The sequence below is a fragment of the Harpia harpyja genome, chromosome 16 (assembly GCF_026419915.1).
Source record: "Harpia harpyja isolate bHarHar1 chromosome 16, bHarHar1 primary haplotype, whole genome shotgun sequence".
Taxonomy (NCBI): Eukaryota; Metazoa; Chordata; class Aves; order Accipitriformes; family Accipitridae; genus Harpia; species Harpia harpyja.
The window spans coordinates 8,224,877-8,251,904 of NC_068955.1; the positions used below are offsets into that span (position 1 = coordinate 8,224,877).

At 41.0% G+C, this 27,028-nt stretch overlaps 1 protein-coding gene across 7 annotated transcripts in view; it reads right to left on the minus strand.

Moving 5' to 3' along the window:
- EYA3 (EYA transcriptional coactivator and phosphatase 3) overlaps positions 1-27,028 on the minus strand; it is a 64,896-nt gene that overhangs the window by 25,659 nt on the left and 12,209 nt on the right. For 3 of the 7 annotated variants that reach the window (XM_052812095.1, XM_052812093.1, XM_052812090.1), the window contains exons 2-6: positions 17,037-17,131; positions 10,798-10,841; positions 7,685-7,764; positions 4,935-5,001; positions 3,987-4,129 (exon numbers count right to left, since the gene is read on the minus strand). In XM_052812095.1, the coding sequence (XP_052668055.1) occupies positions 3,987-4,129; positions 4,935-5,001; positions 7,685-7,764; positions 10,798-10,841; positions 17,037-17,069 (367 nt within the window). In that variant the 5' untranslated portion in view covers positions 17,070-17,131. Of the gene's footprint in view, positions 1-3,986; positions 4,130-4,934; positions 5,002-7,684; positions 7,765-10,797; positions 10,842-11,629; positions 11,649-17,036; positions 17,132-17,946; positions 18,065-27,028 lie in introns of those variants that run through there. The other 4 variants (XM_052812091.1, XM_052812092.1, XM_052812096.1 and 1 more) reach the window with 4 other exon arrangements.

A 27,028-nucleotide genomic window follows, 5' to 3' on the forward strand; every position in this document is an offset into this window, starting at 1 on the left:
CAAATAGGTGAGTAGTTTTCAGAGGGGACAGTAACCAACTTACAGTGCAAGATAGATGGACAAGGAGCAGACAGCAACATAATGAGACAGTCACAGAACACACAGAAGTACCTAATTAACTGTGACAATGAAACATAAACCAACTCTGAAAGCTGCAGGATAATTATCACGAGAAGTGTAACACCAGGTCAGACACAGACATCAGAGGTGTTTGCAGGGCTGGCTGGATGCGAGTGCAGGAACTGATTCAGGTCGTGTGTTAAGGCATCTTTCAGCCCCGCTTTCTATGACTGTCTCTTTGTCATCTCTCAGTATAGACACATTCTACTTTCCATACAGCAAGGCACACTCTTGGCCTGGTGGCACATATCCTTCCCTCTTGCTCTGCAAGACAGCATTTATAAGCTAGCACAGCCTCAAGGATGACACAGAGGAAGCCAGCCGAGGGGGAACGAGACCCCTCCATGACCAACGGCAGCACTGCAGCTGGAGCAGAAGAATGTCACGGGACATATGTACGTGTGTGGAAAGGCCCCATACAAGACAGCCCATCACCTGTAGTTTTTTCTTGAGTTAATGTAAACCATCACAACCACAGTGTTTCTAACACCAACTTACAGCCACGCGTATGCAGGTTGTATGTCACCACTCTTATTTTAATGCTTCTTTAATAAAATCTCTCCAGACCACAAGTATGTCCCATGCAGAACAATGCACTAAACAGCATCAAAAAAGTATTACAACACAAGGAGAGGTGATAAATTGACAAGAGCATAGGTCATCTCTTCTCTGAAAGCAGCATCCTGACCTGAGGCATCTCAAGACTATCCTTGTGTTTGTCAGCTTGCTTGAATTTCATATTTAAAATACATTTGCTTTGTTCTAGTTAGATAATCCATGATGCCGCCTTCTTGGCATAGAAACAAATACACAGTAGAAAGTCATGCAAACCTCTAGAACAGGCCCTTTGATGCTGGTAAAACATCTGACCAAGCTGGCCAAAGCCCTCACCTGCTCAATGGAGATTTTGTGAGCAGAAACAATTTGTAGAATTTCCTCTGCACTGCATGTTCAGTCCTCTACCCTCTACCTGTCCATCGCACCATACAAGGTCCATCTTCTCAGTATGACTGAGCACATACCACTCCAGTATGATTTCCATTACTGGAAATATGACTTTTAACATCTTCCTAACACTAAAATTCAGACTAAAAATTCAGGTATTTAATAATAGACCTCAAAATCCATACCAAGACATTTCAGTAACTGATGACATTTCAGAAGATGTTTAACAGACAAAAGTTCCTATGAAGTCAACAGAAAATGCTCATCTCTTGCCTAGGTCTTCAGAAGAATTTCTGCTGTTACATTCAGAGTATAACACTGAAGCAGCTAAGTACACCCAAATTCCAGAACCTTTGGATTAAAAAAAACCAACCCCCCGCCCCCCCCCCAATACAGTCACCACCACTATCACCAACAAAACATCACACACACAAAAAACACTAACAAAACCCCCTACATCCTCCCCCCCCAAATTTTAGAAGTAAGTCTAAAACACCTTTTTAGACATTTTGGCCTAACACTTCAAGGGAGCATTCCACCTATTTACACATATTTGCCTTTAAAAAAAAACAAAACATGACACAGTAAAATACCTAAGAACATACAAAGCAGCGTCACTGCACTGTCCACAACAAACACCAAATAAATGAAGTAACGAAAACCACCAGCCACTGTTCAGACATAGAAAAAACCAGTACAACAAGGCACTGAAACCAAAGTGCAGGCACCCACGGAAGAGAAGTGTGTTCCACCAACCATAACATGGGGTTGGGCACGGTTTGTAGGTAACAGACCGTTGTGACAACACCCAACGCTACAACCAGACAAAAAGAAAGTGAACAGAGCATTTAGAAAGAAAGCACACAAACTGCACTGGCAACTGAAGACCTGGGTATGGACACAGCATCAGACTTCTGCGCACAGACAGGTTCAGCTTTCCAGCAAAAAGCTCTCCTGGTGGAATGAAGGGAGCTCAGAAAACACAACAGGCAGAGACCTTCAGCTCCCCAGGACACGTAACACAGAGTAAACTAGGTCCTCGTCCACTAAAAATCCTGAGATCACCATCATAGCAGGTGGTGGGGAGGGTTGGTTGTTTTTAAAAATCTCTGGAACGGCAGTCATACTTGAACCTTACTGGCAGGGGCTGAGCTAGAAACGCAGAAGCAGCAAATACCAACAGCCACCCAAATGACCCTGTTCTTCTGAAGAGCCTTGAGTTGCTAATAAAACAGCCCAACACTTATACCCTGCAATGCTCCCACTTCATGGCAATCAAGTGATCAGTCAGAACAATGTGTCTCAGCATTAATAGTGGGCAAATGAGATTTGGCAGATACTGTTTGATCAAACCCTTGCATCCCAGTTACTACGAAACCATCATTTTCTCCTAAGGATCCCTCAACCACAAGAAAACTCCTTTTCATGAATCCCAGGCGTAGATATATGAAGAAAAAAAAAGGTATGTAGATTCATTTTACATATTGACCTTTCTCATAAAGATAACAGTTTGTGCCTTATTAAACAGAATTAGTAATGTAACTTATGTCTAATAAAACTAAGCCTAGTTGTATCATCTTTTCTACACCATCTTTCAAAAATACCACAACAAATCAATTGCTTTGTAATTTATATAAAAGTCCTTGCTGTGTCAGCAGCTAACAAAAGCCATAAATGTTGCTGGTTTTATTCAAAGGCATCTAGTTCTTCAGCTAAAGAAAAATTCATCCTTTTACACTTCTAAGATACTAAGATTTTAGCACTACAGATAACTCTTTAAGAGGCTCTGTTTATGTAGTTATGCAGCACGACCACAAGCTCCTGAGACAGACACTTCATGGCTATCTCACAGCTGCACAGCTCACTGACAGCACATGTGGTGCTCCTCCAGGTTACCTGCATGGAAGGGCAATGCTCTCCCCTCTCATTAGAGCTAGGTGCTAAGGGGCAAAACAGCCTCCACCACCATGCACTTTTGAGAGCTGGCAACAATATACAATATTTACATATGAAACCAAGCAGGGCAACATCAAAAATGAAAAGAGAAGTTAAAATGTTAATTTTTAATAATCAGTCATAAAATTTCATACCCGCAGGGGATAGTCAATCGTGGTTTTTTCCCCAGTGCCCGATGCTTTAATATACAGAGTACAAGGAAAGACCAGGCAGCTCCTTTCACTAGCTAATCCACCCAGAAGTTAGATGTCTCTGTCTGCACTACTCATCCTCAACTCCCTTTATACATCATGGAGAAAGATGGCCATTATCTTCTAAAACAGACCAACACCCCAGAGGTGTGTCTCTCCCTCCACACACTATAAAGGAAGCACAGGGTGCATAGCTCAAACCCTGTCATCATGCTTTAGCTGCTCAGTTATGACAGGACTCTTATCCTTCAATCATTTGCAAAAACTGGAATGGCTAATAGAGGGCTCAAGTATTAGAGCAACTTAAGCAAATTTATTTGCCTAGTAAACTTGGAGACATTTTAGCATGAAATCTACATTTGGTGAAAGATGAAATAACAAAAAAGTCTCAATCCTGGCCAGCAAAAAGGAAAGGAAAAATACCTTCAGCAGAGATGCTGTAGTATGGGGTCTTGTGTGACTTCACTGACAAGGAAACTGCACAAACACAGCTATACCACAACTACAGAAAATTACGATCCCAAACTAAGAACCATCTGGCAAGTTTCATGGGGAGACATCCAAATTAATGGCCAGGAAAACAGCTTTGTAAGAAATAATATTTTATAATATGAAGTCCCATCAGTACTGTAGGTACCGACCTACAATTTTAAGTTAGGCATGTGCTCTCGTACAAACTCCTCTCTCCAACACACCTGTTTAAGCTTAACATTGGCTTTTTAATGAGACATAAGACTGCAGGCACTGAAAAGTCTTTGAAAGGTTACTTCTTACCAAAAGGAGGTAGTCCGTAGGTTTGGGTGGTCTGGGGATAGATGGTGTAGGGCTGAGACTGCTGTAGTGCTTGGTACTGAGTCTGACCAGGGTAAGGGCTCATTGTTTCCGATACAGGTACAGAAAGGATATGTGCATATGGCCTTATTAAAAAGAAAGAACAAAAGTAAAAAAGAACTATTTACATTATGCATCTTTCAGCCTCCAAACCAGAAGACACATAAAAAAATTGCTTCAGGAAGAAGAATCAATACACAGTGACACGTGCTCTTAGTGTAATACCTGCTTGTATTTCCCAACACGACAGGCTCTTGTTTTCATGTATGCTGCCTGTTTCTTGCCGTGACACCAGGAAAAACGCTCTCCTCCATGATGCCAGAGCACTAGTGCTTATTCCTGGACTGGGATGGCAGGGTAGGAGGGGAAGAACAAACTCCCCATTCCAACAGGCACGAGCTATTAGTTTCACTTATCATGCCTCACAACACCAAATCCTAAAGCTAACACAATATAGTAGTGCGTGTCAAAACTAGTGGAACACACAAAGACACTACACAAAAGCAAGCACGGGGGATTAAGGCCTACTATGCTACAATGGGAGGAATTATTAAGATCCCCAAATGTGGTAAATGACCAGAAAATCCTATATTCCCCTTATATTAATTTATGTCCAGTTTGTTTGTTCCTCAAATATTACGGGCATTATTCAACAGGACTATTGTGTTGTTAATTACTTGAAGTGGCTCATTTAACCTTGTGATCATAAGACAACAGCCACTGAAGCCAATGGGTGACTTCTATCAGCTTCAGTGTCCATAGCAATGAGTATCTGTTGCCAGAAGATATGAAAGTGTGATTTACAGCATTACAGAAATGCATAAAGATGCAAAAAGATAACTTCAGAAAAAAGTAAGAGTTACAGCATTTAGTAACAATTGTTCGACTTACTTTGCAGAATACATTTGTGAGGTATAATCATTTGATGACCTTGGGATATAATCAGTGCATGTCATAACTGGAAAAAAAATAGTTTGTATAGTTACACAGGCAATTTCAAAACCCAACAAATAATGACAATTAAATATCAGCATGCACAGTACATTTTAACCAAGACATAGGATTTACAAAGGTTTTTTACTGCCTTGAATATCTGTTTCAAAGCAAATTCTCATACCATGCACTGTTAAAACAGCACAAAAATATTTTTCTTGCCAGTTCACAGCAGGTAGATGATTCAGTCAATACTATTTCTCCCTTTGTAACAGTGCTCTTTCTCTTTACCAGCTGGTACCGTCATCTTTTGCAATTTTCATGAAAAAACTGATTTCAGCCCTGCCCAAAACCTTACATATGCCAAAGGGTCTTCATCTGTGCTAAGCTTAACATTCTTTTCTGTGTCCCAGAGCAGAGACCAAAGCAGATGCTTGTTTTGCCAAGCTTTCCTCTTCCCTTCCCTTTTTCTACATACTCTACCCAGAGCATGACTCCAGCAATCTGTTTTTCCTTTAAAAAGGAGCGGCTCTCAGCTCAACAAACTTAATCCCACACATCAAGTGACAACAGGTGGAGCTGCAGTGCATAAGGCTCAGAGTTCAAATTCAGATGACCGCTAAAGAAATTTGGCAGTTACATTTAACGGGATGTTTCCATTTTTCTGCTTGAATAAATCCACAGCAATTGCACTCTAAAACTGGTAAGAAAGAGTCACTCAGGCTGCAAATCCAAGGAGTAAATGTTCAAAATCTTCTCACTTAGCACTGCCTATGGCTCTAGTATACCCCATCCGTGACAGTTCTTAATTACAGCATTCTGGTTTGGGGTGAAGGGGGCTTGAGCTGGTATGTCTTAACCCAAGAGCCATTAAAAAAAACCCCCTGGATTCAGATGAGCTGACCTGATAAATACTCAGCTGTCCATCAAACTAGTAAAGCAACGACATGCAGGACCCCTGGCACAGAATTTGGCACTGTACAGCCTCTCTGGCACATGCCACCCCCATACCGCAGTATGTTGCAGTGATCTCCAAGCTAGATGACTTTTGTGACTTTAAATCTGCACAGTATGTGGGTTTACCAGTTTGGATCTACAAGCACCATACCCAAAATCTTAGCAAACAGCTGTGCTGCTGTGGATCCAGCTTATTCATCTGACGTCAGTTTGGAAGCAGGCAAAGCACCCAGGTTCCAACCCTGCCTAGGAGGGGATCCAGGATAAAAGTGTATCTCTCGTATGGGTCCAGGGGCCTGGATCTTCCATCACTAACATGATAAAAGACTGCTCTTTCCCTCTCCCTTCTGGAGTGAGACTCAGCTAACAGCCTTCAAAAAAAAATATGGTCACAGATGGCAGCATACTTTGCCTTGGGATTTGCTCCAGGTGCCAGTGATGTGCTCCAAGTTGGGCTTTCCCTATCTGGAACAGTCCTACAACATCATTGCTCTTGTATCATGTAGTTAGCTCTCTTACCAGTTACATCCACTAAGGGGAGCAATTTAGTTTGCACAGGCAACCCTAACTATAACATTTGCATTCTGCTACCTAAATAACCTTCTCTTAATGTAATCTGAGCATAAGTGGCTGAGAAATACAAACCATCAGCCATACGCGCTGCACCTTCTGAATGCTCCATGAATCACCTCCCTCTAGTCCTCAGTGTTTGCCTTTACTCATGGTGTGAAGCCCATGTAGTACAAGGATACAACAGGAAACACAAACTGGGAACTTTGGAACCTAAGGGCTTTCATTCAACACTTGTCAGATATCACATCCCTCATGCAAAAATGTCTTCCTTTTTTTTTTTTAAAGAATGTCAATATTCATCTGAATAGTAATGTAGTAATGGTATTTCTAGAATTCTTATTTTTAAAATAGCATATAAAGAATCAGGTAATGGTGTAAAAAAGAAAAAGCCCACAATATTACTGCATACAACTTCTGGAATTTGTAAATGACTTATCCAGTTAGGCAGCAGATTTTGCAGGCTAAAACTTCTGGTAACTCCTGCAACTGCAACATCACAGCACATTGGTTAAAATAGTAAAGATGCAATCAGTTAGCAATGGAAAGTTACATATTACATATTTTCAGTCAAGTTGAGCTGATTTACACTTATAAATAAGTATGGGTAGTCAAAGGTATTCTACACAGGAATCCTATTTTTGTAATAACCTCCAGCCCTCATTTTCCAGAAGAAAGGATACATTCCACGTCTCACTTACTATGCAATCTTTTTATTTTCTGCCTCAGTTTCTCCTCCATAAATTTCATAAGGAATTTCTGCAGACATTCAATACAGTTCAGAATGTAAGATTAACTGTATGGCATAGTATTACAAAAGACCCAACCAGCTGTGTAGAGATAATGATTTATAAAAATAACATCTTTTAGAACAGACATTATTATTGATCAACTGAAGCCCTTCCCTCAAGAAAAATCATGTATAAGGCAGATAAGACATAGCAGTAACCAGCAGCAAGCTGGGGGGAAGTGACACAAAAAAATTTGTTAGAGGTGTTTGCTTACTATCAGGCATTAACGCTTTGTAAGCACCACAGCAAACTTTCACTTTACAACTGATAGTGACAACAGGCTAACGATTACAAGGAGGAGACAAAGCTTGTGCTTGATGAAGCAAAGTAATGAGACCAGTGGAAGAAAAGAGGAAAGACAGTGGTAGCAGAACTCCAGAAGATACTTACTCTCACTGGACATGGGAAGGTTTGAACCAAGGCTTGAAGATTCAGGTTTCTGATCGCTGACTTCTGCGTTGCTCACATGACTGCCAGGACAAACAAAGGCTAATTGTTAGCATTATGAACTCTTACATTAACATCCTTGGGCATCGTGACTGCTGGGTGCAACCTTCCTAACCAAGGCAAACTGACTCTTAGCAGAAACTACCTCTGCACTCTGATATTTCACACAGAGATCCCAAGAGAGAGATTTGCAGCTCTAATTAGACATTAAACTGTTATCATCTCCAGCACATTTACTCACCAACTGGTCTTTCAAGATAAGGCTGTAGATTCACTGACAGCTCAGCAGACCTAGCAGCTTGGGAGCCGCTGCCTGAAATGGCAAGTATGAACTTCTCTCCTGCAGCCTGGGCACAGCCTTCTGCTAACCTGTGTCAGCTCAGGCACCCTTCAGGCTCTCCATGAGAGTTTAATTTGCTCATCCAGCACAAAAACTCTGCAGTTATTTTTGCTGGGATACTGAATAGACTCAGCTTTTGGAGGAATCCAGCAAGCACCATGCTTGGTGCACACCTGAGCTACAAGCAGAACTCCCCCTCTCAGCAGCAATAAGCAGTTGTATTGGCTCCTTCACCTTGTAAAACTGCAGCCTGCGAATATCTGAATAACACACAGATGCCTCAAAACTTCATGAAAAGCTGTGTTGCAGAACTAGCAATAATAAAACTAAAGCCAACAAGGCAATTATAAAAGGAAAAAGCAGTTTCATTAAGAAATTATCTGTACTTCCTACTCTACATATAAAGCAAACATTGACAAGTAACTGAAATGGTGCATGAAAAATCCAAAATAATCTAGTAACCCGCAAATATTTCTTAAGTACAGAAGTGACAGCCAGTTCAAGGATGCTTCAGCACTGGTCTTCAGGGACAAACCCAGCAGTGAGGCAACCTCCCGTGGACACGGGAGTCTGTGACAGCAGGGCCACGATATACCACTCACAGTAGCATTTACTTGGCTCCTGCAGGCTGCAGGGAAGGAGAAGCTGAGGAGTGTGTGATATCAACCAGCAGTGCCCTGGTAGCTCCATCCTCCCCTGGACTGCTCCTTCAGGCTGTGACAGGCCCCTTTTGTCCAGCTCCTAGCTCCACGATGGGTTGGAGATAATCCCCTAGCGCAGGAGGTGCAGCTTACCTGGGACAGGGTAAGGGGGGAGCTGGCCAGTGAAATGCCATGGGTTTGGTTATAAGACAAGTGAGTTTTCTTCCTTTGGCTGGTGAGAGAAACTGAAGCTTAACCAAAATGTTTTTTCCCCCTGAAAACCTTTATAATCGAAATCCTTGGAAATCTTTCTCAATACTAGTGGATGAACAGGCTTCCATAATATAGCATGAGTTTTGCAAGAAAATAACATATTTCTGCGGAGACTCAGGGTATTTGTGTACTGTTATTCTTGGTGGAAAAAAATGCTGTGATTCTGTGGCACAGATAGTCAACCTACGGCTGTTAAATGGCATGCAGTTTGCAAGCAGGTTGAGAGCTGCTCATTGTTATCACTTCCCATGGAAAATGTAATAGATAAAATAATGTTTCTGACCATGCTATACCAGCCCATGTTTCTGCTCTCTTTATCACTGCTGCTCCTCAACACACGCATCTGTGGCTCTTGGGACACATCCATCCTAAGTGCTCTTACTCTCCATCATCTACAACTTTTCAACTGTCACAGACTCGGAGAAAAATTCTCACTTGCACTGTGGCTGCCTTGCACCACTGAGAGCATCCCGCAGACCAGCTGAGCATGCTGTATTCACAAAAGCATTAAGACTCTTACAGATGCTTAATGCTCCCAAGAGAGGACCCTCACTGGATACAGCTCTTCCCTTCCCCACTTCCACAATTCAGCTAAAACAAATACAGCCAGAGTATTGACATCGGCTGAAAATCATGTTGCTGAGGAGAAACAGTCTAAGAAATTATTTAAAGCTATTCCATAGGTCAAAGTTAAAATCATATATAGTTTTATCAAAATAGAGCCAGAATATTTAAATAGAATATTTAAGCAGGTTAGAAATGCAATTTTATCCCCCCCCCCCCTTCTATTTTTAAATACTAGACAAGGATGTTTACACTCCAATCTTGCAGCTACTGGCGCCTGTAGGAAAGCTGTGATTGCACTGAAGCAGGGTAAGGTGCTGAAGGAGAATCAACACCATTCACCCCAGCACGTTGAGACCTGCCCTTGCTGCCCGCAGCAACTTTGTAGCCAACAGAGAGGAAAAAATCCTCTTAGGCTATGGTTCATCTCTCCTCATACTGGCTAGAAAGGGAGCTTGCAGTGATTAGCGCAAATTTCTAACTTTTAGACATACAATGAATTTCACTGCTTGCTCACTGTTTCCTGCTAAAGTATTCCCTTTGATTCTTTAAAAAAATACATACTAATGTCCCCATTCAGGGCTTCAATATATCACATCCACTCCTGCATAAATGGCACACACAGTGTTCCCTCCTCACTCACACTGGGATGTCAGAGGCTCCAAAAAGAAATCTTTCTTCACGGTATTTGTTACTACTCACAGGAACAAAATAAACCCTAATATAGCTATTCTCACTATATGTAATAATAGCGATTAACTCCTAAATACGATATACATCAGAAAGCATCTACTGAGGCTAAAAATAGTACAACACAACAGCTTTAAACAGAAGAGGCTATCAATTTGAGAGGGTTTAATTTCTCAAAACAGTTATACACATAGTTTTGCTAAGAATCATAGCACAGATATTATTAAAATATTCTGAGTCTCACCAGAATAAATGCATGGTATGTGCAGTACATGACAGTCTCATCAGACTCTGTGAAAAACAGGATGCTTGATGATGCAATTAAGACTCTTTGTAGCCACTTTTATAAAAGCTTAATACCAAAGGGCCAGTTAATTTTTTTTAATTGGGAACTTAATCTCAAAATTGTATCAAATACAAAAGTGACTTATATTTGCCCTATCTCTGTGAAAAATAAAATTATATGCAAGCTTCTAAAATGGAAGCTTATAATGATAAAAGAACATTAATAACTGTTCCACACTAAAATCAAACTCAAAATTACGTACCTCAAGCTTTGTTCTCTGGATTCCTGCATCTTGGCTTTTTTCACCTGCAAAGACAAAAACATTCATTGACACAACTAAGAAGAGCTGTCACTGACAGAATCTGTGCACACACACCTCCATTAGCAGATCACCACTGGTTACTATAGAGTTCACATTAGTGTTTAAATACAGAAAGCCTTGCATTGAACTTCAGACCTAACCAGTGTAACCATGGGTTCATCTCAAAACAAGCTTTTTCCTAATTAGAAAACAAGTGCTAAAGCTGAACATGTTAGCAAAATTGCCATGTTATTTAAGTAAGTAACAGATGATGGGATATACAGCTACAAATGTCTGATAAGGACAATTTTATGGACATTGAATAAAACAGCCATAAATTTTAAGAAAATCTTACTCTGCACAACTGCCATAAACATGGGTCCTTTGCTTCCCCCCCCCCGTATAAATATTACATAAAGATAGAAACTTGAATATTTTTTCTGTAATAAGTTAGGAGTTCCAATTTTCATTGCTGAGTAAAAAACAATACAGCATTTATTCTGTTTTTGTAGGTGGCCAGCTGGATCCAGTTCCTATATAGGGTATTACACAACAGAAAGCACTGGCTTGAACACAAATTTGGTTTTCTGCATGCAGGCAGAACTTTGAAACTGTCGGCAGGATGACAGGGTTAGTTTCTGTAGCCTGTAGTCTTTTGAGCAAGATGTTCCTGTGATATACTGGCTTTTCTTTCCCCCACCTTCTCCCTCTAGCAGAAAGTTTTACAGCCTTCCACGTTTCTGGAGCATGTTTAGATGCCAAACTTGCTGCTTCGGCAGCCAGCTGCACTCACCGTTCATCCTGGTCCCCACAGGGCACTTAGCAGACAGCACTGTTTAGCACATCTTCTGTGAACGGGGTCTGGGAAGGTATGTGCTGGGTATCAGGCTGTAAAGCCCTCTGAGTTGGATACAGTAGTCAAAGAAAGACTGTTGCCACATATGAAACCCGCTAGCATAAAAACTTCATCATGTTATTCAAGTTTGTCTCTCTCAGGTGAGTAAAAATAAAAAGCCAGGAAAATGCAATTTAAGCATGAGAGGTCAAAATGTGTTCAAAACCTTTTTAAAAAAATAAATTAATAAAATACAGGTGAATTCCTGTTGGGTAGGGGGTGCTGGGAGGCAGAGGTACAAAAAAGGATAAAGACTCAAGGCAGCAGCAAGGGGAAAGGAGTAAGCAAACAGTAAGGATGGAAAGGGGAAAGCTGAAAGGACAATCTTCTCTCCCTGATGAAATTACCAGTATTTTAGAGCTCAGTCTGCTTTCATCTCTGTACCAGTCTTGCCAGCAGCTATTTCCTCTGCCATTTCACAGCAGAACACTACAAACTTCATTAGCACTCATCACACACACAAAAAAGGCAAAGGCAATGACAAAACACTATGGCAGTACAATGGCTTAGATATTGCACAGCCTCCAATCTTCTGGCATTCATCACTTCAACCTGAGCAAAGAGCTGTAACACTGGCATTGAAGTTAACTCCTGTTGTGGTTCTTTAGCCCCACAGCTTCACAGTCTTCTCCAGAACCCCTCTCCTGCCTGGCTGGGAATACACGCTACTTCTGGTCCCCATTGCCACGAGGTCCAGGGCCTAAAGGAGCAGTATGAGCCTTCCCCACCTAAAGATGAAGTTAACTACAGCACTAAGGGAAAGCAGACTAGTGTTCCCCCAGCTCCCCCGGGGAACTGAGTTATCAGAGCATGGCTGCTGCCCATCCATGGTGCCCCTTAACTCCTTTCGGTGTCCTTCTGTCCTGCAGCAGGTTCTCCAGCTCCTCCCTGGGACCCTGCCACCCGCTCCTGAGCTGGGATCTCAGCCACCAACACTGCACCAGAGAGCTCAGGGTGCCAAACTGCCCACAGGGTTCTTATGGAAGGGAGATAGAAAAAAATGAATCACATCAGAAAAAGAAATATCAAACTGCTTCAGACCAAAAGTACACTGAGGATAAAAATAAAAATTAACTTAAGAGTTGGCAGCTTGAATTTTGGATTTCATAGGCGGAATGCTGCTGTTTCCAGCCAGGTACTCGATAAAATCTGGCTTCTTCAATTCAGTAGTTTTTTTTAGTATGGGAGGTAGACAGAGAAATCAGCTCACTTACAAAAAAAAAACTAAACCACAAAACCAACCAAACAAAAAAACCCCCAAAACAAACAAACAAACAAACCAAAACCAACAAACAAAAAAGAAGCAAGGTTTTGCAAGAACACATCAGTTTTATTGACATTTTCATCACAAGCAGAATGGAACAGCTGTTCTTAGAACACCTCTTGATAGTCAGGACTTGAGCTCAAACCACTGCTCTGCTGACTTTGGTTCCTGGACTGGAACTTCTGCCTTGATGAGTATCTACACTGAAAGGCCATCGAGCCTTGTCCTCCTCTGATGGGAGATCTTCCCCCTCTGCCAGAAACATGCCCGTAGTGTTGTACAGAGAACAATATTTTAAATTAGTTTTCCTTTAAGTCAGTAGTTAATTTCTTTTTAAAATATGAATAAATATCTGGAGCGGGTTTCATACTCTCTTTAAACGGCTCTGGAACATGGGACAGCCAGTGCGAGCATGCAGCATAAGTCAAGTAAAACAGCAATTTTTAATTTCTATCTATCAGGTTCCTGCCTCAACTGGCTAGCCTTGGCTAGTCCCCATCTCTGTAGATTTTTAAAAGAAATTCTCCCTAACGTCTTAATGCTAAGCAATAACATTTACAAAATCTTGAAACTTTAGTGGGCTGCAAACCCTATTTTCTACCCATCACTAATCCCTGCAACTTATGCTACAAATTTAAGTGGGAGGGAACAGTTTTAAACAGTCTTTCATGAGCTTGGAAAGCATTTTCTCTCTCTCCTGCCACATGTCATAAAACACACTTAATGCAGAAAAGGCACCTAGTGACAATAACTTAAGGATGATGTTCAGGGCACAATAAGAGTGCTGCCATGATGTGCTAGACTCCCAGCTGAGCCCTGCACTATCACACGCCAACCCAAACCCTACATGGGCCACCTATTCATCCCCTCCTGCATGAGCTTTAGAAAAGGCTGCCGAAACCTCTTCAAACTCCTCTTTTCAAAACACACTTCCCTCTAAAAACCTCTGCAGAGATGCTGAGGGGTTTTTTGTCCCCTCTCAAGTGACAGGATCACAGTTTGAAGACTTTTCACTCAGGAGAAATGAATTCACTCTTTTTAAAAATAAGAAAAAAAAGAAAAAAGAAATGAAAACAAGGAAAAAGATGTGGTCTACCTCAATGATTCAAGTTTCAGCTTTAGAAACTTCAGACATTATCTCACTAAGCTCTCCTGCTGCACTACAACGAATGATATGTCTCATAAGGTACATCTTTGCTCCTACCTCCATCTTTTTACTTCACTATCAGTTTTGGGCTTATGTTGATTTAAAAAAAAAAAAAGTAAAAAAATAAAGTCAGGTGACACATTCTAGCTGATCCCTACTCCCAAATCACAAATTTCTATAACTGAAAATCCAAATTATTCTTTGTGCTGGAAAACTCTGTTCCTGCCCCAGATCTACCAGCACTGCAGTTCAGTTCTACTTACAGTCAGAATCAAAGCAGAAACAAAGTTTTCCTCCTGACATCAAGATAACAGTTGCTTTATGACTGAATCCAACTCTTGGACTGATATTCGCAGGCTAATTTCCAAGCCCAAGCAGAACCAGGGAAACCCCCACACTCACAGCTAGCCAACAAGCGAGGCGATGACTTGTTGGAGCAAATGCTGCCAAAGCCATTTAAGACCCCAGCAATGTCGTTGTGAACGGAGGACTGCACACAAGTCAGGAACACAGAATTTTATTGCAAACCCTTTGCCAATTTCAATTAAGAAAAATCTTCAGCCCAAACACATGACCATCGTTTTTTTTCTACAGTTTTGGCAGCATTGGTTCTTTCTGGAGCCCTTCCCAACATCATGCTCTCCCTATCACTGACTCCGGCTTGCCATTGCTGTCCAATACAATAAGTTGTTCCAAACAGAAAGCAACCCAGTGGGTGTCTGCAATGAGTGTAACACAAGTTCACCATCCCTTATAAAAAGATTTTTGTCATTTTCTAGCATTAAGGATTAAATACAGTATTATAAAAATCAACTACATGCATTCACAATGCATTCAACAACTGAGAGATTACTATACAGGATTACTTCTAAAAACTAATCCAGGTTAATAACATATTATAAATTAGTAATTCTCATTAGAAGGTCAGGAGGTCACTTTCAATCATTTTCCCCCAAACTTCCCTTTGCTGTTTTATTTCCCATGTCTGTTTCTGTTTACTAGCACTGCAGTGTACACAGAAACTTTTCCATTCTGATTCAGGTCTGAAAAGGGAAGAAACATTAAAAAAACAGGACAAAAGACATGCCTGTTTAACATGCCAGGCGGCAGTATGTGAGGTAAGTGAGAAGTCTAACATTCATTTAGAAAAGACTCACTGTATACATTTGGACCAATTATTAGCATCAGTCCACACCAACACAAGAAAATGACCTGGTTTCTTTTTTTATTTTTTTTTTAAAGTAAAATACATTGAACTCAAAGCCTGATGAGTTTTCTATAGGCTCCTTTCTGGATTCAGTTATCAATGGTTTGCCATAAACATCATTTTTTGAAGTAACATACTAATCTTGTTCCCATGAGTAAGAAAAGCAAAATGATTTGGGAAAGAAAACAAGTTTATACAGTATCAATGTGGGGCTACTGGGCAGAGAGGATTTTGCAAAGCTGACTTCAGTTTTCTTTTTATTAGGAAAATGAACTTGTTTCAGAAATGGTCTCACTACAAAAAAACAAAAAGATTGTTCTTTTCATTTCCTTCTGCAAGAATGTGCCACTATACTCAAAATACCACGTCACTTATTAGTTGTGATCAATATAGTCTTATATTCTGTCTCAGAATGACTGACTGGCATAAAATAATTGAAAGAAATTACCAAGAAAATCTTCAGCTGAAAATTACAGCAGAATCTGCTTACAGAGGATGCTTTCATCTACTAAAAATTAGCTCTACCCTGTCTCTCATGCCCTGAAGAATAAAATTTTGTAAAGACAGTTTTCATTGTATAAGGATGTAATTACAGATATTTCCTTTTTTAATACACACATTTAATTCATTTTTACATCCTACAAATATTTGGAGTTCATATTACATGTTTTTGCTGATTAGTTTCACTTTTTGTGCCTATTATGTACATATAATTTGAAGGTTGTGTCAAGCAATATTTTGAACAACTGTAAATTTACATTTCCATTTCATTCAACTTTGTTCCTAAGTCATAAAATTGCATAAAAGTCATTACAATGTATTTTCTAACTAGTTAAATGAAGAACATAAAATTCTTCCATTAAAAAAGCACCAAAATCTTTTCAATAGGAACATTACCAAATTGCCCTCAGCATATTACTCTATTTTTGTATGCATTTGAAAAGGTCTCCAAAATTAAAATAAGCCTCACTCTCAAGGTAACTTGGCAATTTCTTGTTGAGTTTGCATCAGGTTTAATTTGGGAATTTAATATAAGCTTTTTTGCTTAATTCCTATGCTATTATGTTTCAGACATACAAATTTAACTTGATATCATACTGTATTAATAATCACTCTACCCAAAACTTCTGTGATGTGACATTATCAGTTACTGATGATACAGACAGTATTGCAAATATCTAAGATGTCTGGACAGCAATTTTTAACTTAAGTCACATTTCCCTACTTGAACACACTGTTAAATAAGAATTTAAAAAAATGCTTTCCACCTGTGGAGATGATGAATCACGGGACCTTTTCAAGATCTTAAGCAGAAGACGAATTAAAGACTATATACACTGTAATAACCAGCATGCCGATTCTGTCATTAAAATAGTGGATTTTAATTTCTCCAGAACAGGCTTGAAATGGTCTGGTTTTCTGAGTAATTATTAGGCACAATTTTGCTTAGAAACATCATAGAGTTTAAGCATACATAACTCTTCCTTTTATTACTGTTGCCTGCATGATTACAGTAAATGAAATGTACAACACATTTTACTAACAGCAAAATGATTTTTCACCTCTAGATAAATATACTAAGTACAAGCCTTATTTTCCATTATTAATTAAAATAACTTTCTACTGAATTTGTGAGATCACCGATTTGTGTTATATGTTAATTTTTAGCCTTTTTAAATGTACTTACTGGTTGTTCGGGTAAGTCTTGTGGCTCTTCCATGGGTATTACTATTCTAATGCTTAAATGATTCAAATCGTGTGTTCCTCAGCAGTCTTCAAAGCCTGTCAAAAAAAGGTGTTCATAGCTTTATGTACTTTTTGGGGGGCTTATCATTTAGGCTATCAGAGGACATTAATTGTTATATATTCCACCCACAAGCTTTCTAAAGTCGTGTTCCCATCTCCCAAGTAAAAGATGCAATTCATATATGGGAAGATTTCATAAACAAGGGATTTAGCTTTAAGCTTCAAGATACAGACTTTTTTAATGCACGTGGCACATTTCTACATCATTTACTTGTACCATACTGACTACAGGAGCTAATGTATCAATCAGACATGTGCACCATGATTTTAAAGGCACTTTAAATGATCAAGTCTGGTCTACTAGGTCAGTAAACAGCGTGATTCAATCTAACCTGTTTTAATTTAGAACATTTATATAACAAACAAAAAAAAAATCAGGACAAGATTGTACACCTAAATGTATTTATATGCAGTACTGTTTATTGCCAAATTCACAAAGCAAGTTTATTATTTCAATTGCATCTTTCAGAAAGAGAATTTTGGTGAAAATTTATAAAATAATTTTTATTTTGGAAGCTAAGTAACCCAGTAGCATTTAGCATAGAGATCTTACATACTATACCAAAGAGCTGCTATCCCCCAGGGTTTTAAAACCATGAAAAGGACATTTTGCAGGTTACTTTCACAACCTGATTAATTTTTGCAATTTGCTGGGCAAAAGATAATGCATGTGTCCTCCACGGCTTCCTCCTTTGCCCAACCAATGTTCACTAACAGTCTGACCTATGCATTCGATTGCTCTTCTTTCACCCTCTCATCTCAGAGCCAGTTTATTAAAAACAAGCCCTAACCTCTTTAGACAAGCTCCATCTCAACTGCACCAAAAGCAAGTACGTGCCTCCTCTCCCATCCCAGCAGAGCTGTCTCTTCCATACGCACATGTGTGCATTATTGCACACAGAGCAGAACCTAAGTGGATTACAGAAATTAGAAAAAAGGCTGAAAATCACATAGTGGTTTGGAAGAAATCAAATACAGCGACTTTCTGTGCTGAGGTACAACCTATTCCTGTCTCCACAGCCATGAAAGTTTTGCTGTAAATCTCAGTGGAAATGCAGAAGGCCATTTACCCAGCTCTCCTTTCTCTCTGTCTTTCTGTTTTCCCCTCCTGTCTGGAGCATTCAGGCACCTTCACATCATGGAATTGTCTCCATGCAAAGTGACTAAACAAGTTAACAGAAAGAACTTTCCAGTGTCCTGAAAACAATTGCTATTTCCCCCTCCTGGCCCCTGCCAGACCTACTTAAACTCCAAGCACGTGCAGCCAGCCTGTGGTGGAGCACCACGTGCCGAGCACGGAGATGCTTTGCAGCCTGGAATAATTTCGTGTTAGCCATGAAAACACAAAGGATTTCTTCTCCCTTATTTGAGGGCAGGTAAAGGTTTTACATGCCAGGGTGTATCATATATGCCAGGGTAAAATTTCATTGAGGGTTTGAGTATTTTCCAAGGCTGGCTCCCCTAATCAAAGCTACTTACCTTTATTGCCTTAACTGTAATCAACTGAATTTACAATAAGTCTCTTCAATAACTCAGGTTCTTTTGAAATTACCCTATTCACACCACACACAGGAAAGTATACAATACAAAGTACTACTGTCACCATTCCCGTTTTTCCTCCATCAGTTTTAATCAGTTTTATTTTAAATATAAAAGCTTATTTCCTTTTTACTTTTTGTAGGAATAACAGAGAAAAATCAAGACTTAAGAGAAACTGTGGCATTCTAAGATTATGAATAGGAGCGCAGGATACCATGGCCAACAGCAAGAATATTTTAAATTGATACCAATGGGTGCTGTCCTGTCCCTTGTCTTTCAGTTTTGTTATTTGACACTGTTTCATCGTGTAATTTCTTAGAAAAATCCCAAACTAAACTCTTCAGTATGGAAAAAGATTTCACATCACACTTTGATTCATACAGCAGTAACTTCCCATTCCATGATTTGTTTAAAAGCTGTGAGCAGTTCTTTAATTTTGTTTTTGAGGAGGATCTAAATAATTAGAAAGACAAAAATATTCCCAGAGTCATGTCAGAGTATGTTAGTTACTCTTGTGAACAAGGCTCTCTTCCCAAATGAGTAGGGCGTCTTGTGGCACCTGGAAGGAAATGAATGAACCAAAGCAGATGAGCAGTAACCGCTTGCCTAGATGGCTAGTGAAAACTTGACCTCTGGTGGTTTCACGCTTTCTTCTAGAGAATACTCCGTACCTCCAGAAATCGCAGCTTGGGCAGAAGACATCTGGCAAAGACCTGGTGCTCGTTGCTGTTGTTACACAGAAGTGGGAAGAACAAGAAGCAGCATGCACTTCTGGGTGAAAGGGATGTCCCTAACCAGTACACCTGACTAGCTAGGAGTGATGGGGTCTTTCTCCAGCAAAGGCCTCCTGCACCACAAACAGTTTAAGCTACTGCAGAAGGAAGAGCTCCTGCCCCTCCTTACCTCCAGCAACCCACTCTTGCTCACCTGACACCCCTTCTTTTGTGGCCACCAAAGTGCTTGTGTGGCTGAACAGCAGTCTGGATCTGGGATCTGACCTTCTAAGGAAAAAGAAAGAAAAAAAAAAAAAAAAAAAAAGAGGCACCCAAGCACAATTTTTCTTCTAAGCTGCTTTAAGTGGGATCAGCTCTGGTCTCACACAGCCCTGTGCTTGGGGGAGCCAGCAGGATGGGGAACAGACAGAGCACGCAAGCAGGGCAGCAGGATGCCCCTTTTCAGCGACAGCCATAGTAAATTAAACTATAATTTTACCATCTTATTTATGTTTCACTTTGGCAAAACAGAGTACCTAAGTCACAGTGATGTAAATACAGCTCCGCAGCCTTTCAACCTATACCACCTACCCCATCACCAAGTTCTCCGGCAGAGCCGCCACACGACTTCTCGTGGCCAGGCACAGAAAGCACTTGGACCACGAGCAAGGTCAGAGCCTCTCCCTGCCATTACCTCTGCGAGTGCGGAGCCAGGGAGGGGACCTGCCTGCCTCTCTCCTCCCGCAGAAGAGGCTGAGCAAAGCTGCTGACAGCTTCAGCGCCAAAGCCCCTGGGGAGGAGGATCCGGGGAGCAGCTGCTCCGGCCGCCTTCATTTCCCTAAGAGCGCCCTCCAAAATGGCTAATCCCCCCGGCCGCCCGTCAGCCAGCTCCAGCCCTCCAGCAGGCACATGTCCCAGGGCAGTGCACCCTGCCCTCCGGCCAGCCCCGAGCACCCCGGGTGCTGCCAGCCGCCTCCTCGCCCAGGAGGAGAGGTACGCACAGATGCACCGCCCAGGGCTTGTTCCAAAAAACAAACCCAGTGCTTTGCACCTGCTCAGCTTGAGCCACCTCGGTGTATTATCTCACTTAGCAAGCACTCACCATGAACAAAATTGATTTCTAAAAAGTGAAGAAAAACAACACTGATTTTTTTTTTGTGGCATCTCAAATCTCAAAATTAGGTTTTTAACTTGCATAAAACTCAAGGCGACTGCGCTTCAGATAAGCTTATCACGCAGTTTCCGCTATAGAACATTTTAAAACCATAAGGGCCCGCAACAGAAGAGGTATCAAAGCAGATCTTCATGTATTCAGTTCCATAGCGAGCCCAAATTGCTGCAGTTGCACCCATGACAGAGGGTGCCAACGCAACTGCAAGGCAGGAGAACAGTGACCACCATCAGTCCTGCTCCCCGTCCCATGCAAAGCCACAGCTTCCCAAAGGGGACTGATGTTTGCTAACCCCAGAAGAGAAGAAATCGGTGTTTAACAGCTTTGGGGGCAGCTGGGGTTTGGTCATTTTTTCCACCTATACCGATTTCTATTTTTGGGTGTACGCGAGGGAGGTCTGAAAAGTAGATTCTGGCAGTGAGAATACTGCCAGCCACTGGGCTTGTGAATGAGAAAACCAGCACAAAACGTAACCAGCTGTGGAACAAGCCATCAAATGAGTTGCAGCAATGAAAGAAACGTTGAGAAAAATGAGTCAAGTGTTATGCTTCTGAAAACCAGCAAAATACCATACTTTCTTCCCTTTATGGGGTGGTTTTCATTATTTACCTGATGAAAATTATTTTGTAATATGTGAATTAAACAATATTTTTTATTTAATCTAGACTTGGTTTGAATAGCCTTCCTGGTTTAATTCCAACTTGCACAGAACACTAACAATGTAAAATACCAAGGAGAGGTGTTTTGCATGTTGTTTTATTTTGCTTGCTCAATTTATGGAGACACATTATCTAAACTTCAAAACAGAAGGCATCAAAGCAGACGAATGGACTGCAGAATTGCACTGATCAGTTGCCTGCCTTCTGTTCTGCACAAGATTGCTATGCCAGTAATTCCCTATTAAAAGCCCTGGCAAGCTATGTACAGTTTCTGGCACTAAATCCTGTTTCAAAAATCCTAAAACACAAAGTCTAGCTTGGTCAGACTTGCTCGAACTAAATACTATGGATATAATTTCTGAAAGCTACCCGCTATTAGCATCAGGCTAGACTGCTATTCACTTTCATTCTGTTCTTTTCAAGCCCATCTGCCTTGGCTTTGAATATAAAATTTTGGCTGAGGAACAGTTCTTCTCTCAAGTTGCAAATAATTAAAGTCAAGGACACTGTGATAAAACCAACAAGCAGTAATTATACTGATTAGAAAAAAAGCTGTTTGAATATGGTTTTATATTACTTTAAAATAGCCACTAATTCCCTAAGAACAAAGCTTTAGTTAGGGTAATAAAATTATATCTATTAAACAGAAAGTTAAAATAAAATCATAGAATCATAGAATCATATAGGTTGGAAAAGATCTTTAAGATCATCGAGTCCAACCGTAAACCTAGCACTGCCAAGTCCACCACTAAACCATGTCCCTGAGCACCACATCTACACATCTTTGAAATACCTCCAGGAATGGTGACTCAACCACTTCCCTGGGCAGCCTGTTCCAATGCTTGACAGCCCTTTTGGTGAAGAAATTTTTCCTAATGTCCAATCTAAACCTCCCCTGCTGCAACTTGAGGCCATTTCCTCTCATCCTATCGCTTGTTACTTGGGAAAAGAGACTGACACCCACCTCACTACAACCTCCTTTCAGGCAGTTGTGGAGCGCGATAAAGTCTCCCCTCAGCCTCCTTTTCTCCAGGCTAAACAACCCCAGTTCCCTCAGCCGCTCCTCATAAGACTTGTGCTCTAGACCCTTCACCAGCTTCGTTGCCCTTCTCTGGACACACTCCAGCACCTCAACGTCTTTCTTGTAGTGAGGGGCCCTAAACTGAACACAGTATTTGAGGCGCAGCCTCACCAGTGCTGAGTACAGGGGGACGATCCCTTCCCTAGTCCTGCTGGCCACACTGTTTCTGATGCAGGCCAGGATGCCATTGGCCTTCTTGGCCACTGGGCACACTGCTGGCTCATATTCAGCCAGCTGTTGACCAACACCCCCAGGTCCTTTTCTGCCGGGCAGCTTTCCAGCCACTCCTCCCCAAGCCTGTAGCACTGCATGGGGTTGCTGTGACCGAAGTGCAGGACCCGGCACTGAGCCTTGTTGAACCTCCTACAACTGGCCTGGGCCCATTGATCCAGCCTCTCCAGATCCCTCTGCAGAGCCTTCCTACCCTCAAGCAGATCAACACTCCTGCCCAGCTTGGTGTCATCTGCAAAGTGACTGAGAGCGCACTCGATCCCCTCGTCCAGATCACTGATAAAGATATTAAATAGAACTGGCCCTAATACTGAGCCCCGGGGAACACCACTTGTGACTGGCCGCAAACTGGATTTAACTCCATTCTCCACCACTCTTTGGCCCCGGCCATCCAGCCTGTTTTTTACCCAGTGAAGAGTACGCCCGTCCAAGCCATGAGCAGCCAGTTTCTCCAGGAGAATGCTGTGGGAAACGGCGTCAAAGGCTTTACTAAAGCTGTTGTCTAGGTAGACAACATCCACAGCCTTCCCCTCATCCACTAAGCAGATCGCCTTGTCATAGAAGGACATCAGGTTGGTCAAGCAGGACCTGCCTTTCACAAACCCATGCTGACTGGGTCTGATCATCTGGTTGTCCTGTATGTGCCATGCGATGGCACTCAGGATGATCTGCTCCATAACCTTCCCCAGCACCGAGGTCAGGCTGACAGGCCTGCAGCTCCCCAGATCCTCCTTCCGTCCCTTCTTGCAGATGGGTGTCACATTTGCTAACCTCCAGTCAACCGGGACCTCCCTGGTTAGTCAGGACTGCTGATAAATGATGGAGAGTGGATCGGTGAGCTCTTCCGCCAGCTCCCTCAGTACCCTTGGGTGGATCCCATCCAGCCTCAGAGACCTGTGTGTGTGTGTCTAAGTGGTGTAGCAGGTCACTAACCAATTCCCCTTGGATTATGGGGGCTTCATTCTGCTTCTCATCCCTGTTTTCCAGTGCAGGGGGCTGGGTACCCTGAGAACAACTGGTCTTACTATTAAAGACTAAGGCAAAGAAGGCATTAAGTACCTCAGCCTTTTCCTCATCCTTTGTCACTATGTTTCCCCCTGCATCCAATAAAGGTTGGAGATTCTCCTTAGCCCTGCTTTTGTTGCTAATGTATTTATAGAAACATTTTTTATTGTCTTTTATGGCAGTATCCATAATGTTTTGTATGCATAATAATGTAATCTATACAGTTATTTCCTCTCCTTATTTACTCAAGGGCCAGCACCTTACCAGGAATAGCAATGAATATATGAATTAAGCGGCAGAAGAGTCGTCTAAGCTTCCCGTATTTTCCAGTGGCGCATTTCATGGTAATCTGTGTCATGCTGCTACACTACATGCACATGGGATCAGAGAGTGCAGCCAAAGCAATCTAAGCCATCACCCGACCACAGCAGAGTTTATCCTCGCAATATGCTTTTACTCTGTGCCACTCACCACGTGACAAACCACTTCTTTTGGAGAAGAGCAGAACTTGGCACAGCAGGATGTGGTAGATCCTCCCCCCCTTTTTTTTTTAAATTTAATTAAAAACACCCAAAGAAATAAATACAAAAAGTGAAGAGAGAAAAGACACATACTGACATTACTATGCACTGCACAGCTACCAAGTGCTTTTTATTCTGAAGGTTTATGACTTCAGTTTTAATCTTCAGGCAAAATAAGCTATCAGCCATCTCCCATGCTGGCAGCGACCTGTGCCCCTCCACATCAGGGTGTGAGCAGGTGTATGGATATAACGTCCTTGTTCCACAGCAAATTTCTTTACAATTTTATCCTTCCCCATATCTCAGCATCCCGTATCAGCCGAGCTGCTTAAATATTTCCAATTTGGTATTCAACATAGCCAAACTAGTGTTCTGACTACACCGAGCAAGCAAACCCAGCCCACTGCCCGCTCCTACAGGATCTCTCATGAGGATTTGGCAAAAACAGGCATTCTCTAAAGTTTTGAAGCACCTCCCATTTTGTTTTTAAACAGCTTGATTAAAGATCACAGGAAATGACAGCATCAGCCTGGTTCCTAGTTTAGTCTGTGTATTAAACAGCCCGTTAAGGAGGTGTCAGGAATTGAACAATTTTGTGTACTAAGCTTCATTTTTCCTTCCTTCAGGCAAAAACAAGATAATGGAAATTCTTCATGAAGTTGAACCATCACAATGATGCAAACAAAATGAGTGAGTAAATAGATGCCTGGGTGTGTAAAATGTTCTATCTGGTGAGTCTGACTACAAACTCAAAAAACTTTACAGAAAAGGGAATCACAGTATTTAATATGCTAATGCAACTCCAGTGACATGCAAAGAAAGGCAGGGGCAAGCAGAAGAGGAGTGGCCCATCTAGCTTTCGTCCTCCACTAAGGAATGTAATACTTAATACAAATAATTTGCTTTCACAAGCAGACCTGCAAGTAACATAATGCATGACCTTCCCATGGTGTTCACAAGTTAATTTATAAATATCATATTAAGGCTGCACATTCAGTATCTGACAGTCATCCCATGACTGCCAAGCAGATGAGAATAGGTGCATTACTCCAGTGTTTGAAAATACAAATGAGGTAAGAGGGAAAAGGAACTTGGGTTTCTAACTTCAAATTGTGGTACCCCCAAATCCTACCCTCTAACACTATCAACATCAACTCCTCACACAGCATTCTTGCTCTCCAAAACAATTCTTAAAAATTCCCTCTAAAATCCGTCTTCAATGCACCGTATCTCAAGCTTTGTTTTGTTAAATCCACCCCCTTTGTAAGTACAGCTCTCTACTAGTTTCCTTTTTCAGCAGCAGAGAGCAGCCATTTAAAAAAAAGAAAACAGAATAGAGTTAATGAATGAAAGCTGTGCTATACAGCAGCCTGCTGATTTAGTATCTTTAACAAATCCAGCTGATCTCACGGCAAAGATTTATACTCTGCTATTCTTCGCTTCTCACTCTCCATGCACACACCCACACACCCAGATACACACACACCACACACACAGATATTTGCAAAATACTGTGAAGAATAGGAAAGAATAAACCTTTGCCGTGAGATCTGCTGGATTGTTTACTGCTCTCTCTCTGTGCTCTCTCCTCCCTTCTTTATTAACCAGGGAAGACTCAGAATAAAACACTGTAAAAAGTTATGGGGAAGGCAGGCTGGATGCCCTATTTTTGAAGGTACGAGTGGCCATGACAAGCCTGTAAACACAGTCCTGTAGGATTGAAAAATCATGGTTTGATTAAAATTTCATACTCTTAAAATGGAAAAAAAAATTGTGCAGTATTTATAAAGTGAAAAAATTACTGAAATTACATGTGGCAATACAAATAGAGTTTTACCCTAAACGATGCCTATTTCATTAATAGGAATTTTCACATTATTTTTAAATCGCTGAAGGGCTACCAACGTTAAGGTTGTCTGCAGTTCACTTCCCTTAAACAATGACACACACGTAGCTTGCTTTCCCAGTTCTTACGCAATTTTGTTAAATTTGATTCTGAAACACAGCAGGGAAATTTTTAATGGGGAAAAGAACTGTTTTCACAAAAGGAAAATTTGGAAATAACAAATTCATCCTCGAGAAATCCACTGAGCCCAGAAACAAGTCGGCAATTTCTTCTAACATGCATAGCTCACACGGCACAAGAAAATGAAACTGCAATTAACCTTTTAGTTACAAACCAAAGTACAGTAATTCATGTAAACGTAAGAAAAGTTGAAAAGTCAATTACCTCCTCTGTTCATGAAGATTCAACTTGCATTGAGACTTAACGGATTTTTTGCAAAGACCACAAATGATAAGATACCTGGTATCTTGTGGCTTGCATACGTTTTTGTGTTTTAGATAACTGATAAATAGGTGGCAAATATCTAGAGCTGCAGCTCCGGAGGAAAAAAAAATGCTGTCTTAAAAGCTTTTTAAAACAAACTTTCAAACAGCAGAGCACACTGCCTTTAATTTCTAGAAGGCACTTCAGACACGTTCAAATAGATTACAAAATTTCCGGAAAAAAAAAAATGAAATTTTTAATCCTCTATCAGTCAGACAGCAAATCTGCATCATCGTAACCACAAAAAAAGGAATTATTTACATCATGCAGCTCTAAACTTTATTTTCAATAAAATATTTCACTAATACATATCAAAAAGTCATATACCTACTACCAGAGGCTACCAGAAAATTAATCTATAGTTCTATTAGAGAAACTGTTTCAGTACTCAACTTTTACCACGATTTTATTAAAAAGGTTGTGACCACAGTAAATTTACTCATTTCTTTTGTTATTTTGCATTAGAGGCAGCCATGGTACTTATCACGGTGCAATCAGTTCTGAGAACATCTGTAGCTATTTGTGTCTTAGCAACAACAGTTGCTACAGTAACCTACTAAAAAAAATTAAAGAAAGAATAAAGTACTGGATATTTGAGATTTTTTACCAGGGAGAAAAACAGTT